At 35.2% G+C, this 16,111-nt stretch overlaps 6 protein-coding genes across 6 annotated transcripts in view; 2 read left to right on the forward strand and 4 right to left on the reverse strand.

Annotated features, from left to right (window-relative positions):
- Positions 1–2,055, forward strand: part of LOC108563589 (serine/threonine-protein phosphatase 4 regulatory subunit 4-like) — a 3,695-nt gene extending 1,640 nt beyond the window's left edge. Inside the window, exons 7-12 of the mRNA XM_017922309.1 lie at positions 9–515; positions 572–803; positions 859–1,122; positions 1,183–1,264; positions 1,333–1,923; positions 1,981–2,055. Coding sequence (XP_017777798.1) covers positions 9–515; positions 572–803; positions 859–1,122; positions 1,183–1,264; positions 1,333–1,923; positions 1,981–2,005 — 1,701 coding nt within the window. The 3' untranslated portion in view covers positions 2,006–2,055. The remainder of the gene's footprint in view (positions 1–8; positions 516–571; positions 804–858; positions 1,123–1,182; positions 1,265–1,332; positions 1,924–1,980) is intronic.
- A 36-nt stretch (positions 2,056–2,091) lies between these two features.
- LOC108563592 (haloacid dehalogenase-like hydrolase domain-containing protein 2) lies at positions 2,092–3,176 on the reverse strand. The gene is made up of 4 exons (XM_017922312.1): positions 2,994–3,176; positions 2,636–2,938; positions 2,362–2,572; positions 2,092–2,310 (listed from the first exon to the last, which is right to left on the reverse strand). The coding sequence occupies exons 1-4, from the start codon at positions 3,098–3,100 to the stop codon at positions 2,137–2,139; spliced, it is 795 nt and encodes a 264-aa protein (XP_017777801.1). The 5' UTR covers positions 3,101–3,176; the 3' UTR covers positions 2,092–2,136.
- Positions 3,177–3,270: 94 nt separating this feature from the next.
- LOC108563591 (glutathione S-transferase-like) lies at positions 3,271–4,350 on the reverse strand. The gene is made up of 3 exons (XM_017922311.1): positions 3,748–4,350; positions 3,516–3,655; positions 3,271–3,457 (listed from the first exon to the last, which is right to left on the reverse strand). Exons 1-3 carry the CDS (start codon positions 4,328–4,330, stop codon positions 3,290–3,292), a joined length of 891 nt encoding a protein of 296 aa, XP_017777800.1. The 5' UTR covers positions 4,331–4,350; the 3' UTR covers positions 3,271–3,289.
- Positions 4,351–4,792: 442 nt separating this feature from the next.
- Positions 4,793–8,804, reverse strand: LOC108563590 (histone deacetylase Rpd3). The gene is made up of 4 exons (XM_017922310.1): positions 8,312–8,804; positions 7,529–7,641; positions 6,215–7,457; positions 4,793–4,965 (listed from the first exon to the last, which is right to left on the reverse strand). Exons 1-4 carry the CDS (start codon positions 8,358–8,360, stop codon positions 4,898–4,900), a joined length of 1,473 nt encoding a protein of 490 aa, XP_017777799.1. The 5' UTR covers positions 8,361–8,804; the 3' UTR covers positions 4,793–4,897.
- Positions 8,805–10,374: 1,570 nt separating this feature from the next.
- LOC108563588 lies at positions 10,375–11,457 on the forward strand. Its single transcript, XM_017922308.1, has 2 exons — positions 10,375–10,635; positions 10,801–11,457. The coding sequence occupies exon 2, from the start codon at positions 10,813–10,815 to the stop codon at positions 11,440–11,442; it is 630 nt and encodes a 209-aa protein (XP_017777797.1). The 5' UTR covers positions 10,375–10,635; positions 10,801–10,812; the 3' UTR covers positions 11,443–11,457.
- Positions 11,458–11,914: 457 nt separating this feature from the next.
- LOC108563587 (gastrula zinc finger protein XlCGF26.1-like) lies at positions 11,915–14,898 on the reverse strand. Its single transcript, XM_017922307.1, has 8 exons — positions 14,694–14,898; positions 14,513–14,643; positions 14,380–14,451; positions 14,237–14,284; positions 14,076–14,156; positions 13,960–14,022; positions 13,618–13,902; positions 11,915–13,559 (listed from the first exon to the last, which is right to left on the reverse strand). Exons 1-8 carry the CDS (start codon positions 14,832–14,834, stop codon positions 12,713–12,715), a joined length of 1,668 nt encoding a protein of 555 aa, XP_017777796.1. The 5' UTR covers positions 14,835–14,898; the 3' UTR covers positions 11,915–12,712.
- Positions 14,899–16,111: the final 1,213 nt, after the last annotated feature.

Consider the following 16,111-nt stretch of genomic DNA (forward strand, 5'->3'; position numbering starts at 1 on the left):
TTTTTCAGGATGTTATATGCAGAGAGAGATGTGCTTGCAATGTGATATTGGTGTTGCAATTCACGATGGCCGTTGCTCCGAATCAATTACCATTTATATACGGAATCTTCCGAGAATTAGCAGCTGATCCATGCTATTTGGTGAGGAGGTCTGCGGCAGGGACCATTTCGAAGATAGCTATAACCTTGGGCAATCAGAACAAAATGGTTAAGAATGAGTTTGTTAAGTTGTTAAGGGATGATGCGGTCGAGGTGCTGGATCTCCTTGTGCCGACAATTTCCGAAACACTCATGAGCTTCTGCGACAATGACACTCTTTCAAATACGACTTCGAACCAGATAACATCCGACATAGGTCGAGCTTTATTCAAGTGCCAAACGGAGCTGTCCAAAGCCTACAATTGGCGCTTAACTGTTACGTTTCTCTCACAATTGGAGTGTCTTCCATTCTGCATGCCAGCTGAGTTCATACACAACAATTTCACTCCAGTTTTGATGGACAGGAGTTTAAATGGAGTAAGTTTTTCTTATATAATCTATAATATTATATATTAATTGATTTTTTTTTTCAGAAAGCTAAACCTATTAGAATCCAATCAATTCGAACGCTAATTGTCTTTTTGAAGTATAATTTCAAAGAAAATCAGCATAAATGGCTCAGAGAATCGCTGATCAAACAATTGGCGCGTTCCAATAGCTGCTACACGAGGATGCTTTACTTCAATTGCTGTGAGGCTGTGCTCAATGTCTTCAGCGAAAAGTATTTTAAGGAATTCTTTCTACCACCGTTAATTGCTTTGGCCAGTACGATGATCTTAACTTAATTAATGATGAATTTGTATTAAATCTGTGCTTTTAGCTGATAGAATTTCGAATATCCGCTATGGTTTCGTGATGTTCATGTCAAAATTGAAGAACATGGTGACGTTTTCCACGGATTTAAAAACGAAACAGGTCGTGTTTGAGGCGTTCAGCAAATTAGAAATATCCGAGAAAAATAAAGATGTATTGGATCTGGTTAGGATTAAGAAGAGGGAGTTGACTGCTAGGAGGAATGAAGAAAGATTGAAAGAGGAGGATAGGCGAATTGCGGAGGAATCGTCTGGGGTTATACAAAGATTTGGTAGTTGTTAATTTTTGATTTGTAGAAGATTTTTTTTTATTAACAGGGGATATTTTTCAGTTGCTGCTCCTGTTCAACAAAATGTTGCAGCTATTCCAATCGGTGATGGTAAAAGGAGGAACGACGTGAGGATTGCCCAATCGTTAGTATATTTCTTTTTGTTATTTGCGAAATATTATCGTTGCTACAGTAGTCCGCTTTGTGTTCTAGTGAAATGACTTTCTTGGAGAAGCATTTTTATACGGATGCTGGAGTCTCGATCCCCAAAGAAAGTCATTTGACAGCAGAGCCCAAATTAGATGTAGAATTGGTAGAGGATGTTGAAAGCGAACCGACAGTATTAAGTGATATTAAGTCGCTGAGCGACTCTGAGATTCTGAACACGACGAACATCACTGACGACGTGAAAGTTAACTTGAGAAAGATATACAGGAACAAGTCGAAGATCGTTCCACCAAAGACTTACCGCACTAGTATTACCGACCAGAAGGCTAAACGCTACTCCAGTATTCTTTCGAGCAACTGCATCGACAGAGACAAGAAGACGATGAACAGACGTAGTCTCAACCTGACGACTTCCTCGCGCAGCGATCTGAGCAAAATCCCCGTCTGCTCCCGCGCCACCTCCACCAGTAGACTAGACACGGATCCATCGACAATAAGAAAGTCAGAGACAAGTACCAAAGCCTTAGAGTTATGTGATAAGCAACTTTCCGCGTCTGACGGTTCTTTAGAGAAAGACAAGCGTTGCTCGGAGAACGTCAGAGTGAAATCGCTTTCAAATCTACCAATCTTGTTAAGGTAATCTGAACGTTTCTTCACCACCGTTAATAATATCGATTCGTTTTCTCGTTTCAGGAAAAACCTCGTACTGAAGAAATGAAGTACTTAAGTATTATTCAAGTTATTGCTTTGTAATAATTTATATTTATATATATATTTTATTTATACATATATTTTATATTCGATTTATATTTATATAAAGGGAGACTAATAACGCTATTTTATCTAAATTCATTGTTGCTTAATGCCCTCCAGAATCCTATCCACAGCTTCAACGAAACTAGGTACCACCGCTGTTGGAGGTTTACCAATCTTTTCTTCATCTCCCTGTTGGTATTTACCAGTTTGCACCAAATACCCCATCAATCCTGCATTCATAGCTCCTTGAATATCATCGGTGACGTCCTATAAATAAACATGAGAATTTAAACAATAAAATACAAGTAAGTTACTTACATCACCGATCATGACTGCCTCTGCGGGAGGTACATTACCTAACGCATTTTTGAAAAATTCTTCGTTCGGTTTTCCCACAACCTCCGCTTTACATTGAGACGAATACTCCAATCCTTTGACGAAACATCCAGGCCCCAAAGCCAATCCATCGTTACGTTTGTAATATTTACCTGCATGGATTGCTATTAATTGAGCACCATCTAATAAGTGTCTATAAATTATTTCCATGTAAAATTTGTGTGTTGTAAAGAAATTTCTATGAATTGATAGTTACCGGAATGCTTCATTCAGTTTATTGTAGTGGAATTCATTCGGGGCCAATCCAATGACCACAGCATTAGGTTTATCACATTCCTCACAGGAGAGACCCTCAAAGTCCTCAAGAGCTTCTGGTGAGAGGAGCAGTAAAGGTTTTAATTGCCTATCAACAATCAGACTTCTTGCTGCACTCAATGAACTGAATATTTCGCTTTTATCAATGGTGAAGCCCAAACTCGTTAGGCGATTGTACAAGAAGTTTTTACTCTCTTTGGTTGTGTTTGTAACAAACTTAATGGATACATCAGTCTGCCTCAATCTGAATGAAGAAAAGCATAAGAAATGAAGAAAAAAATACATGATATAACAAATACTTATTCAAGGCTTCTACAGCTCCTGGAATTGCGTTGTTATCTATATGCAGAGTTCCGCTCAAATCGATCAAAACCGCTCGAATCATCCTGTTAAGATACCTGTTCATGGATAAAAGGGTTATAGGTTATGTACATCTGTGACTATTTTGAATTACGCCAATGCGATTTCCAAAGTAGTTACATCAGAAAGATGATTTAAAGAAGCTACCAATCAAGTATTCAAATAAATAATTTGATTCGTTACAAATAGTTATATTCTTTTCTGTACTTTCTATTAGGAAATTTGTGTATGCAGATTAATAATCAGAGGATGGACGATTCTCGATCCATTCTTTGATGGCAGGAATTCCTATAATCTTTTTGCGTAGTTCTATCAAGTTGGGATATCCTTCGAGGACGTCTATCTTGAGGACGCCGTTACAGTAATCCAGTAGGCTGATGAAATACAAGTCAGCCCATGAAAGCTGTATTGAAATCGAATGGTTTAAGAGTGGATCAGGAATCTAGATTTCGAATGTTTACCCTTCCCAAAGCAATGTAACCACCGGACGCCTTTTTCTCGAATCTCTTCAGATAATAGGGAAGAGTTTCGTTCATCAGGGTTTCTCGTAAAACGCTTTTTATCGGGCTGTTGTTATCCTCTTTGTTGTAGATTCCAACATCTGTAAATGTTTAAAATTCAGGTATACAAATTGACCCATTTCTCAATATTTTTTTGTACGGGATTTAAGTTAACAATACAATTAATACTGACGATTTCGGAAATCTGCAATGGTGTCGACTATTGAATCAATCTCCAGATTTTCCAAAGCGTTTTCCCCCGACAATCCGACGACTGTTGCCAGATACCTGCAGATGGCAATGCTCTGATGGGCAACGTGATCGTCGATCTCCAAAATTGGGACCTGCCCATAAGGCGTGGTCTCCTTGAAGGACTTCCAACTGTCCGGATTCAACCGGACATCCTCGAACTTCAAATTACCGTAGCAGAGCAAGTAACGAATCGGTTCAGCGATCGCCTTCACAGGGAAATACGTCAACTTGTATTTGGTTTCTGAATCCATGCTGCAATTAATAATAATAATAATCACTGGAGATTTGCGTTTTCTTGTGAAAAGACGAAACGTCAAAGTAAAAGGAATGAAAGTAAATAAAATCTGACAAACGTTTAATAAAAAGATATCAATATATTTAGGAAACGGGGTGCGCTTTGAGTTTTCCAAACAAACGAAAATTAATACGGAAAATTCGATTTCATTTCGTCGGAAGTTTTGGTCGCATAATAAAATGAAACGGAATCTTACTTCGTCTCCTAAATTCGCCCTTTCTTCGTACATTGTGTTTCATGAAAAACATTGACATAATTTCAGACTTAAGCTGGAAATATTCGCAATAATAATAATAATAATTTAAAACACCTGAAGATACAGCTTAAATCTAAAATTATTTAATCTGAAGAACAAAGAAAACAATAAAACTTATTTGTGTATGATTTCCTGAAAAAATAAGAAAGACATGTATTTCATATGTATGTTACTCTACACCATCTTGATATTAGTGTAAAAATTGTTTATGTATTGTTGCAATATACACTTACACACCATAAATGGAGGTTTTGTTATCAAAAATAGACGCAATTTCATCGTTCTGTACCTCGACTGGATATTATTGACGTGTTGAACGAGAATATTTATGCACAAAGTTACGACTATTATTTGAAAAATGATATAGAAAAATTAATATAAATAGTAATTTAAAATAATGAAAAAAAAATAATATATAGAACGACTCCAATCCAGACAAGATGCCAATATTAAGAACAATTTCTTATAATATATCATTTCTTTTAGTATAACACTTATCTAAAAATGTCACTTATATTTAGAATGTTGCGATTGACTGTGTCACGGCGTCGATCCACTATCCTTTTTTGCGTCCTCCGTGCTGGAAGGTTTCTCATCCTTTTCTTCAACTGAAATACAAATATATATAAATATTAATTATTGAATTCAAGAAAACTTATGAAATCGAAAACTAGCGGAACTAAATAATAGGTTATTATGAATTTTATTTATATGAAAGTTTTAATATAGATTTCAAATTGTTAAATGAAAGACTGTAAAGATAATCGATTTAAAGGGAAAACTATAATTTTGGAATGGAGTTGTAGCAAATATTAATATAGTAATATGAAAAAGTGACGTAGGAGCTATAGACTACCCACTTCGCTGGTTGGAGAGTTGGGGTGCAAGTTGCAAATAGTAATTTGCAGATTGAAGAAAGATCCAGTAAATGTAAAAAAGTAGACTCAGTTTTTTTTTTTCAATAAAAAAAGTTATAATAAAATTCTTCCATTGAAGTACATCAGAATCTTATTGAAACTATAAAAAGAAATCATCTACATACATATTTGAAGACAATCACTGGGTCGAAAATGTAAAAACAATCAATATTTGTTTCAACATGAACTGATTCACAATTTGCAAAACAAAAAATAATAAACATCATACAGTTACTCAAGCACACACACAGATGTAATAATATTGAACGTATTTTGAAATGTTCTTGATGTTGCTTCAAATGTAGTTAGAGTCGTACATCGGCTGCAGAGAAGTGTTTGAACGGAAGATAAACAAAATCACTTTAGTTTATGGATATTGCACAAGCGATAGGCATCAAAAGTATAAAAAAAATAGTAAGAAATGAAAACAAAGTGACAATTATGTGAAATCAAATAATAGTAAAATAAAAAGCTTGATTGGATACATCTTGAGTGTAGGAGAAACAAGTGATTAAGGAACCAGCAGATATCTGGGATAGATTCCAATGAAAGTGGAAAGAAATCGAAGAGCCAAAAAGAAAAACCAATATGGTCCAGATTGCTTCTTTTCTAAAGTAGAGAAGGTGTTCTTTGATCAACGTTGAATGACTTGAAGATGGATATACTGAACCGAAGACACCTTGTATATAAGGAACATCATTGGTTTTTCTTCCATACAGCAGGATGTATATAAGTCTGTTGATTATTGTTTCTTGAGTTATACAATAAAAAAAAAGGGAACAATTAAAATAATCGGTATCACTTCTTGGCTCTTCATTTCAGCGACATCTTCCCCATGTCATTAAACTGAAAGACTTCCGTCGAGATGCAAGAAATCACCGTCGGGTAGATAAAAATAAGACTGATTATGATGACAAATCGCATTCCGCGATCCAATTACCTTTCTCGGGTTTCAGCTCATCTTTGCTGTTCTTGTCCTCCGCACTGGCATCCTTATTGTCGCCCTTCTCTAACCGCGGCCTCTTTCTTCCCTTGTAACTTCTGTTATCACGTCGACCGCCCTCCCCTTCATCTTCGCTGTCAGAAAATTGATTTTCCGGGGTGATCCTCTTGTCTAGGTCCTTCTGCGGCAGTCTCTCATCCTTGTCAACCTTATCCTCTGTGTCGGAGTCTTCATTGATAGCGTCTTCAGGGATATTTTGTACTTGAACACCTGGGGCATGAGGCAACATCCTCAAGTTCTCGAACAGTCTCGTCTTGATCTTCTCCAGATATTCGGGTGTGTTTTGGTTAGCCATGTTGCTGGGACTGATATGTAACTTGAAATCGGGCCCGAAGTATTCAAAGTAATCATTGTAGGGCAGTTCGTTAGCAATCTCCACACCAAGAGCGACCGACGTTTCGTACGTCCATGCTCTCGAAACGTTCCTGATGGTATAACCACCACCGCCAACCATCATAAATGGAAGACCGTACTTCTTGACGAATTCCACGCACTTGCCGTGCCCTTTCACCGTCAGATTGAAACATCCCAGCCTGTCGCCCGTCAGCGAATCGGCGCCGCATTGCAGAACAACCGCGCTAGGTTGGAAGGTTTCCATGACTTTGCTGATGATTGGCACGAATATGCTTTCGTACGACTCGTCGTCCATGCCGTCCCTCAGCGGGATGTTTACAGCGTAATATTTGCCTTTACCAGCACCAATGTCTCTCAAATCACCGGTGCCGGGGAAATATTCGCCATATTTGTGGAATGAAACAGTCATAACTCTATCCGTAGTGTAGAAGGCTTCTTCGACGCCATCGCCATGGTGCACGTCGATGTCAATGTACAGAACTCTTTGGTGATACTTCAGCAGCTCCAAGATGCCGAGTACTATGTCGTTTACGTAACAGAACCCAGAAGCCTCAGACTTCTTGGCATGGTGCAATCCACCGCCCCAATTGATGCATATCTCTGATGCTTGCTTGTTCAATTTGACTGCTGCCGCCACCGAACCACCAGCGGATAATTGGCAGAATTCATAGAGTCCATCAAAAACTGGACAATCCTCGCCGACGTTGAACCTTTGCATCTGCTTGTTGTATTCGGACATATTGTCCGGCCGAATTGATCGGAGGAACCTTATGTAGTCATCTGAATGAAATTTGGTCATTTCGTCTTGTGTCGCTTTGTGTGGACGCTAGAAGATACCCAAAGTTTAATCAATCAATCATCGGTAACAAAATACACTTTAACGAAAGATGTACTTACATATATCTCCATTTTTCTATATAAACCATAATTTAAAAGTAGATTGTGCGTCATGCGTATGCGGTGTGGTTTCATGGGATGTCCTTGGCCATAGTAATAATTCCCAATATCACCTTTAATTATAAGAAAACAATTATATACCATATAAAATAATCAAAATATTTAGAATTAGTTCAAATTATAATATTAATTAATTAATAGTAATGGCAAAATGAATAAATATAACTTTCAACTCAAAACATGAAAAAGTTGTACACTAATTTTCCTATCAATGTATTATTATAAGAGTGCTTCGAGTTTTATAGAGATTTTTGATAATACAAAAACACATAAACATACTAAAGTTAAGAATAAAGAAAAAATATGATTATCAGATTTGTTATCAACTGTCTGAGGTGCGGTAATTATAATATGTTGAGCAATGATTAATTTTGATGATCCATCACGGTAGCCTCTGATGCCGGGCAAGCACCGTAGCATCCTTGAGACGCCATCAAAATTTCGGCGAATAGGAAGCGTCCGATCCGCGGTAGCACCGTAGTCTACCGTGGACTGTCGAAGGCGCCACTTCAATAATTGTATATCCGGATGGTAAACAAACATGCATCGAGGATCCGAAGGTACGAACACGTCGAGCGTCGATGTTTTGGCGCGAGGGATGGTTCTGGGGGTGCAGATGCATCGAGATCGCGACAATTTACGGTGGAAACGCGACGATCCAAACACTGGTTGAGGTTATGTGGGGATTTCGGTGGGAACGCGTACACAAATATTTATACTCACTGTCGTAGTAATAGCAGACCCTCTTCTTGCTGTGCGGTTGCATCGCCATCGTGAATGGATGTGAAGAAGAACTGACTCTCAGGAATTGTTCGTTGAACGGCGGCGCTCGGCCGTTGTGTCTCTCGTTTTGCTTGTTTCCTCTTCAGCCGTCGTCGGTATTGTTGGAGGACAATTTTGGAACTACTACCACTCGACAGCGCCGAAAAATGCACTGTATCTCGAACGAACGATGGCTAACTAATGAACTAACCTTTACGCATGTGTCACGGTATAGTCGTCCTTGTCCTTGCGCATGATCCTTGCGTGTGAAAGAGAAACGGAGAAACCAATGGCCATTTGCAAATGCGACCAATTGTCTTTCCACAAAATTATTAATTAGCTCTGATTTCCACAATTGACACCATCAAATTACATAAAATTATCATTAGCAACAATTCGTGAAACTTGTAGGCAAAATATAGATAGATTTCATTTGTTCAATGTTAGATGTTTGATCTAAACAAACATGGCTACCATTTACATATAATGGCGGACTTACATCTAAATCACAAAATTATATTTTCTAATACAACTAATACTTTAAATCCATTCATTAATATCTATTTCATACTCATTTACCAATAAATCATTAAAAAAAATATATACCCTGCAACTACATTGCAATTTTTTTAATTTTTCACAATTTACAGGAAATATAATAAAACGACTACTATCATCATTTAATGGCTGACATCAAAACAAATTAATTATTTCATGAGTATAAATTTTATTTAAAATACAGTTAAAATTAAATTAAAACAAGCAAATAAAGATAGTCAATTTATCATTAAGAGTATTTGTAACAATAAAGAACAATAGAAGGTAAATTTTTTTCGGAGTAACAAGTACCGATTCATAATTCCAAAAAAAAAAATCAACAAAGTCAATGGTCAGTTAAGGGTGGATCTTCTCCAAAATAATACAAAGAAATTTTTGTTACATGCATTGCAGATTTCTATTTGTACTCATTTTCTCAAAACTCATGCCTCTTACTTATGTTGTACCCAAATTTCACAGGTCCCCTTTTTTTTTGTAGCAATTCTATATCGCAAGCCCGACAACCGAAAGACCGTCTATTGAAATCCAGACGTTCGAAATCCCGGCTGTATTAAAATCCCGACAATCAAAACCCCAACTATATCGAAATCCCGACAATATTGAAACCCCGATTATATCGAAATCCAGACTAACTTAAAAATATTATTATAGAAATTTACAATAATAAAAGACACTGTCGGGATTTCGATATTGTCGGGATTTTGATTGTGGGGATTTCGGTTGTCGGGCTTGCGATTGCCACCAATTTATCTCTATAGTGATTCTAAACGTGACAACATCAGACAATTTATAATTACTTCTGTATATTTGAACAATGCGTATAATATATTTTTTTTAAATTTTTCTACATTTATATTATAATAATTTTGGAATCTCTTTGATTCCAATTACTTTTCAGTATTATCATAGATTTCATATCAAAATGATTATTTATTAAAACTATATTAAGAAATTGTAAAGTCCTAAAAGTCCAAAGATTTGTATATAGAATAAATTTGTTTATTAACATATTGTATTTAAAGTTGAATGAAATCTTGGATCCAAATTTATTTATATGTTTACGCAATGATTTAAGGAAAAGAGTGATTAAATACCCATTTAAAATAATTAAAACCGTTAATAAATGCTAGTACAAGTTTGATGCTATATGTCAATGTAGGCAACCAAATGTACATTCTGTATGTGATTGTTTCATATCTATTGAAATAATTAATATAGATTTACGTTAATTTCTTCAAGTTAACGTTAATATTTAGTTATAGGAAACATTATGTTTGATTAAAATAATAATTTGTTTGTATATTGTTGTTACAATGATTGGAACTAGTAATGTAGGTGATTAGAAGATCATTTTGGAAATGATTAAGAAGTATTAAAACTACTTTTATTTGAAAATAGTGATAATTGTAAAGATTGTATTTCATAATAATTAATAAGAATAAGAAGAAGATGTGGATTTGTGAAATAACGGCGCTACTGTGTACTATGGAATATAGTAAAGAGGATCGGTTAAGGATATATTCTAGAAGCATATCTATGCGCATGGGCATTAATCTTCAGTGCGAGCCATTAGTCATCATTATTTGTGTTTTGGCCGATGTAAACATATTCCAAGATCCATTAAATCCTCGGTGAGAGAGTAAACAAAAACGTGAAACGCAAAAATCGTGATCTGTTTGTGTGGTGGGATGAGAATATGAACTTACATTTATGCACGATAATAGAAGGTGAGTAGAAAAAGCATGCTGAAAACAAACACGCTGTCTGAGATACAATAATGATACGCTGCCTATTTACGTTGTCCATACAATTTTCATCTGTCAAAACCTTGACCTGATTGTGGCTATTTTTGCCTCAGATTGAATTTTTTTTGATATGTTTTTCTGCCGTAGAACCTGAGAACAATGTCAAAGGAAGATCCCGCCATCGTAAAATCCCTGCAGAACCTGGAGCTGGAAACTCCTAAGCCGAGCATCAAGAGTCCCCCAAAAGTAGAAATCTCAAATCCATTTATGAGAAGGAAGCGTTCCAAGTCTCTATCAAGCATAAACATGTTCGGCACAACATGCATCTGCAAAAACAACCTGAACCAGGTTAAGAACACCACAAATTTCAAACGCACAATGCTTAAATGCAAGATACTGAAAGATCCGACTCTGAAGATCTTAAGTAATGCCTCAATAGTGAGCTGTGATAAAGCAATACTGAAGTCCGAGCCGAGCAGTTCAAAGGGGCCAGATCCATCTATGCACAGGGATTTCCGTTCCATTGTGGATGGTTGTCAGCAGTTAAGTTTGGCGAATGCAAACGATGGAGTGCAAGACTACTTGTTACCTAAGATACCTTTAGAGTTTGTTGTAAAACCAGAGGTTAAGCCTGCGGCTGCCTCTGATCCTCTCACTAGTTGCTCCCATCAAGCTCGAATGTCTCCACCGCCGTGCGACGTGACCATTGACGAATTGGCCAGTTACTTTGAAACTTTTGTACATATTCCTAAAAAGATGAGCACTATGGCCGAAATGATGTATACATAAATATATATATATATCTAATAATATTTATATATATTGTTAAAATGATATTTCTTTTAATGAGTCAATCCAAATTACTTATTTAAGATTTAATCAGACTTTCGTTTATATTTTAAGCAAATAACAAAGACTTATTATTTCAGAGACAAAGAAAGGCAGGGCCATATACAAACAGAAATAGAATGGAAAAACTAAGTACTAAGTTTATTTTCAATTGTTAAAATGAAAGAGTATTCTTAACTGTGTTAAGGAACAATAAAAACTTTTTTTTTTGAAAACAAATCCGTTTGTTTATTACTACTTTTCATTGATAGTAAATGGCTCAATTTGTGATTTGAATGACACCAACTGAACAGGTACAAGATTATTGTGAGACAGAATTTATATTTAAATTAATATATATTATAATAAATCTATACAGTTTTTACTAAATATATATTATATAGTTATATAAATATATTATGTTGTATGCACTTGTATGATTATAAATATATACTGTACAATCAAAAAAACAACTCGATATTATGTGAAAAAGAATACCTTCTACTTCTTCTAATCAAATTTACTTTTCTCTTGTATATGTGTGAATAGTTCCCTATGGAATGTGTGATATTTACCAATTAAGACATTTTCTGTATTATTATTTTAGTAGTTTTACGACATAATCAGTATATTTTCTTTGTTTCGTGGTAATTACTGTTTTATTCAACTTATATACCATAAAGTAATTTATTTCGACTCTTCGACAGAAACTGATTGCTTTGTGCATAGGCTAAGTTGGGAAGAAACATGGATATTGATATACCATATACCTTAACAAATTATAGAAGTGCAGTTTCAAAGTATTAATATCTGCAACATTTAATTATTTAGATTTTCAAAAGCTGAAATGTTCACTATTGTGTTTTAATGTACCTAAATATGCGACGATTTATAATTTAGAAAGAACTTCGATCAAATCTAGGATTTACTAGTTGTTATAAAACCAACTATAAGGAAATAATAATTTGATTTTGTATTTTTCTTTATTACTGTGTAACACGAAAATTACATAAATTTCAATGTAGTTAATATATTGGTGAAAGGACTTGAACAAATTGTAGTTAATTAAGAATGTTTTACATAAGACTATTATTGTGACCAAGTAAATTTTATAGTTTCTGCATGTATGTATGAAAGTTATGAAACTTTTGGAAATACACTTTATAAGTTAAATTGAATTATGAATCTATGATATTGGTTTTATTGTGCATATATCATGTTATTATTTTTGTTAATTGTCCTTATTATCCTTACTCGCGTGCGTTTTGGAATGAACTCTAAGCGATTGCGCTTGTGTGAATCCTTTATTACAAACAGGACAAATATAAGGAGTTTCTTTCGTGTGCACCCTCATGTGAACATCCAATGTGTACTTCTTACCGAACGCTTTTCCACACACCTCGCATTTAAAATTTCGCACGCCAGCGTGAATTTCCAAATGTCTGCTTCTCTCGTTTTTCGTCAAAAACCTGGAATCGCATAAGGTGCATTTGTACGGTTTAATTTTCTCGTGCCTCATATAATGTAAATTTAAGTCTTTTTTCGCCTTGAAACCTTTCCCGCATTTCGAGCAAATGTGATCCCTCACATCCGAATGCGATCTAAGATGCGATTTTAAAGTGTTACTCTGACAGAAACTCTTTGAGCAATGATCGCATTTGTAACGTTTGTCTCCAGTGTGAACCCTCATGTGCATCTTCATATTGCAGTAGTCTCTGAACGCCCAACCGCAAACCTCGCACACGAACTCCTTCACTTCCTTGTGGATTTTCGTGTGCGCCCTTAAACGTTGTTCCGTGAAGAACCTCTTACCGCATTCCTCGCAAACGGCCTTTCGTTGATCATCATGTACAGTTTCCTTGTGCTTAAAAAGCATGTAGGACGTTTCGCTGATGAAGTCGCAGTACTCGCAGATGCCCCTTTTCGAATTATTCTCTAACACTTTGTGCTGTTTCAGGTGTTTCACCATATCCGATCGACATTTAAATATCTTTCCGCATTCACTGCACGTCCTCGATTCTATTGGTCCATACTCATCGCTATTACCGCCTAATTCCGGATTATTTTTATCCTCTAAACTTAAATCGTACAAATATAACAATATTCTGTGTTTTTGTTGTTGTAAAGATGACTTACTTGTCTTGAAAGCACGCGTGACATTTCATATGGATCTTTAGCTCAGTCTCATTGAAGAACTTCTCACTGCAAACAGTGCAATCAAAATTTCTCATGTCCGCATGAACACTAATCTTGTGCCTGCGCACCAAGACTGGATTCACATTAAAGTAATCACAATGATCGCAAGAACACTGTTCATGTATCCTTTTGTGCTTAGTATAATGCCTTCTGGTATTGAAGATTTTCCCGCACACCACACAATGGAACACTCTTTTACCTTTCTGCAAATGGCTCTCAAAATTTCTAAAAAAACAAAAACACTTTAAAACTTTTACAACTTTAAACTCACAAAATACTCACAAGTCACTTCCCACTTCTTTTCCATCAAAGTTATGTGGAATTGTCACCATATGATCTTCAATTCTTAAACATAAGTATTCCTGTAAATATTTTAAATACCAAACCAATTTACATACATATGTTTAACTTCCTCTTCGGACAATACTTCATCTTTTACAGAGCTGCTCTCCTCAGTATCATCAATACTATCATCTTTCCTGAAACGTTTTTTTTTTTGTGGTGGTTATTCAAATTGCAATAGTTTATGAACATCAGATATTCCATATTCATAACTTACATATTTTTAGTATCCTCCTCAAAAAATTTCTCTTCATGTTCACTTTTTCTGAAAAACAAAACAAATTATTGAGTAATGTTAATAAATCAAAAATAATTTGGTAAGAAAAAGGCAAATGTATATTAGCAAACAAGTATACTCACACAATATTCATTTGCAAAAGCTCCGTACTCACTTTGGATTGGTTTATTAATATATTTGTAGCATTATCTTCTCTAAAACAGGAGACATGACTGTAAAGACAATTTTCGTTTGGTTTACAAACCATATCCTTACGTGCAATTATCCAATTCCTGCTGTAATAATACATCAGAATCCTGACACCTTTTCCTAAAGTTGTAACAAGTTCGAGCATCTGTAATGCAATGAATACATATGGACTGTGGCTTCCCATCATTGGAGAATATCTAAAATTTCTTACATTACAATTCAGTTTTATTACAACTGCAACATTTACCTCAATACTGGCAGTATTTGATAGAAGCTCGATTAACAACATCTCCTTATCACATAAACTTACAGAGGCATTTAATTCCACCAGAGGAATGCTTTCGTTCAAACACGCCCTGCATCTATCGTTGGGTTTAATTAATGACATCTTCTTCTGTTGTTATTGGATCGTGTTTATTTTAATATTTTCATTTAATTGCAATCAAATCATTACAATTATTACATTTTAGGTTAGAATTATGAAAAAAAATGTTTTTATCCATTGGGATGTCAACGAATCTTAGTTCGAGTAAAAATCTAGAGTGGAGCCACTCATGAACAAACACCCAAAAGTTTTAAATTTAAACATTTCTTACTTAATTCCAAAGTAATTTAAGTATCATTAACATATTAGTCTTGTATTCATTATTGTATAGTTTATACAAGACAATTGATTGATTATTATCGATTTGTTGATATTGCAATAATTTAGTCTTTCATATATAAGTAAGATTAGATTATAAGAACATCTTAAGCTATTTGGAAATGATAAAATACACAGAAACGTGTGGTCTATAGGTCATTTGGCCCTGATATTCTTTTCTGATAGACTTTATAGTCACAACTTAATTAATGGAAATCCATTATTTTCCAATTTAATAATACAAAAAGTTCTGTTCAGGTGTCGCAGATGTGTTTGTAAACCAATCAAAAGGAACCACGTGTCCTTTTGTTTCTTGCGAGACACAATCTGATTGGTGTATTCAAACGAAAACAATCTTCACTTGTTTTTGTAGACATAATTTGTTTTAATATTGTTGAAATAACGACAATCTCGCACTTGTTCTGTTGCCGTGCACACGTATAGTTTTCTCCCAAAGTTTAGACCAGTTAATCCGTTCAGAAAATGGAACAAATTGTAGAACGCGCACAGTTTGCCAGATGCCGAACGTGCATGGAGATTTCTTACAATTTGATATCGCTGAAAGAGCAAGTTTTTCCTGATAAAACGGACGTTCTTGTTTCGACAATTGTCGAATTTTTTTTCAACGAGCCGGTGAGTTTACGACGTTAAAACAAAATGGCCTCTATTTTCATTTGTTTTCAATTCAGATTGCCAATAAGCAGAACTTGAAAATATGCGGCAAGTGCTTCGAGGAGGCGAAAACCGCTTACGCGTTCAGCATAAAATGTAATAAGACTAAGGAATTGCTGAAAAACTTTCGAAGGTAAATCTTGTTAATTGATATTCAATTCATATTGTATTAATATGTGTATTTTTGTTTTTGTTTCAGTGATAGTATCATGAAACCATACACTGACATAAAAAATGAAGAATTTAGATCTAATAGGATTGATAAGATAGAAAATGTATCTAACGATACATCTCGTAAGATAATTGTAAAGGTAGAAGTGTCCGAGTAAGTGATATCGCTATAATTATGT

The sequence above is a fragment of the Nicrophorus vespilloides genome, unplaced genomic scaffold (assembly GCF_001412225.1).
Source record: "Nicrophorus vespilloides isolate i.1.1-1 unplaced genomic scaffold, Nicve_v1.0, whole genome shotgun sequence".
NCBI classification, from domain to species: Eukaryota; Metazoa; Arthropoda; class Insecta; order Coleoptera; family Silphidae; genus Nicrophorus; species Nicrophorus vespilloides.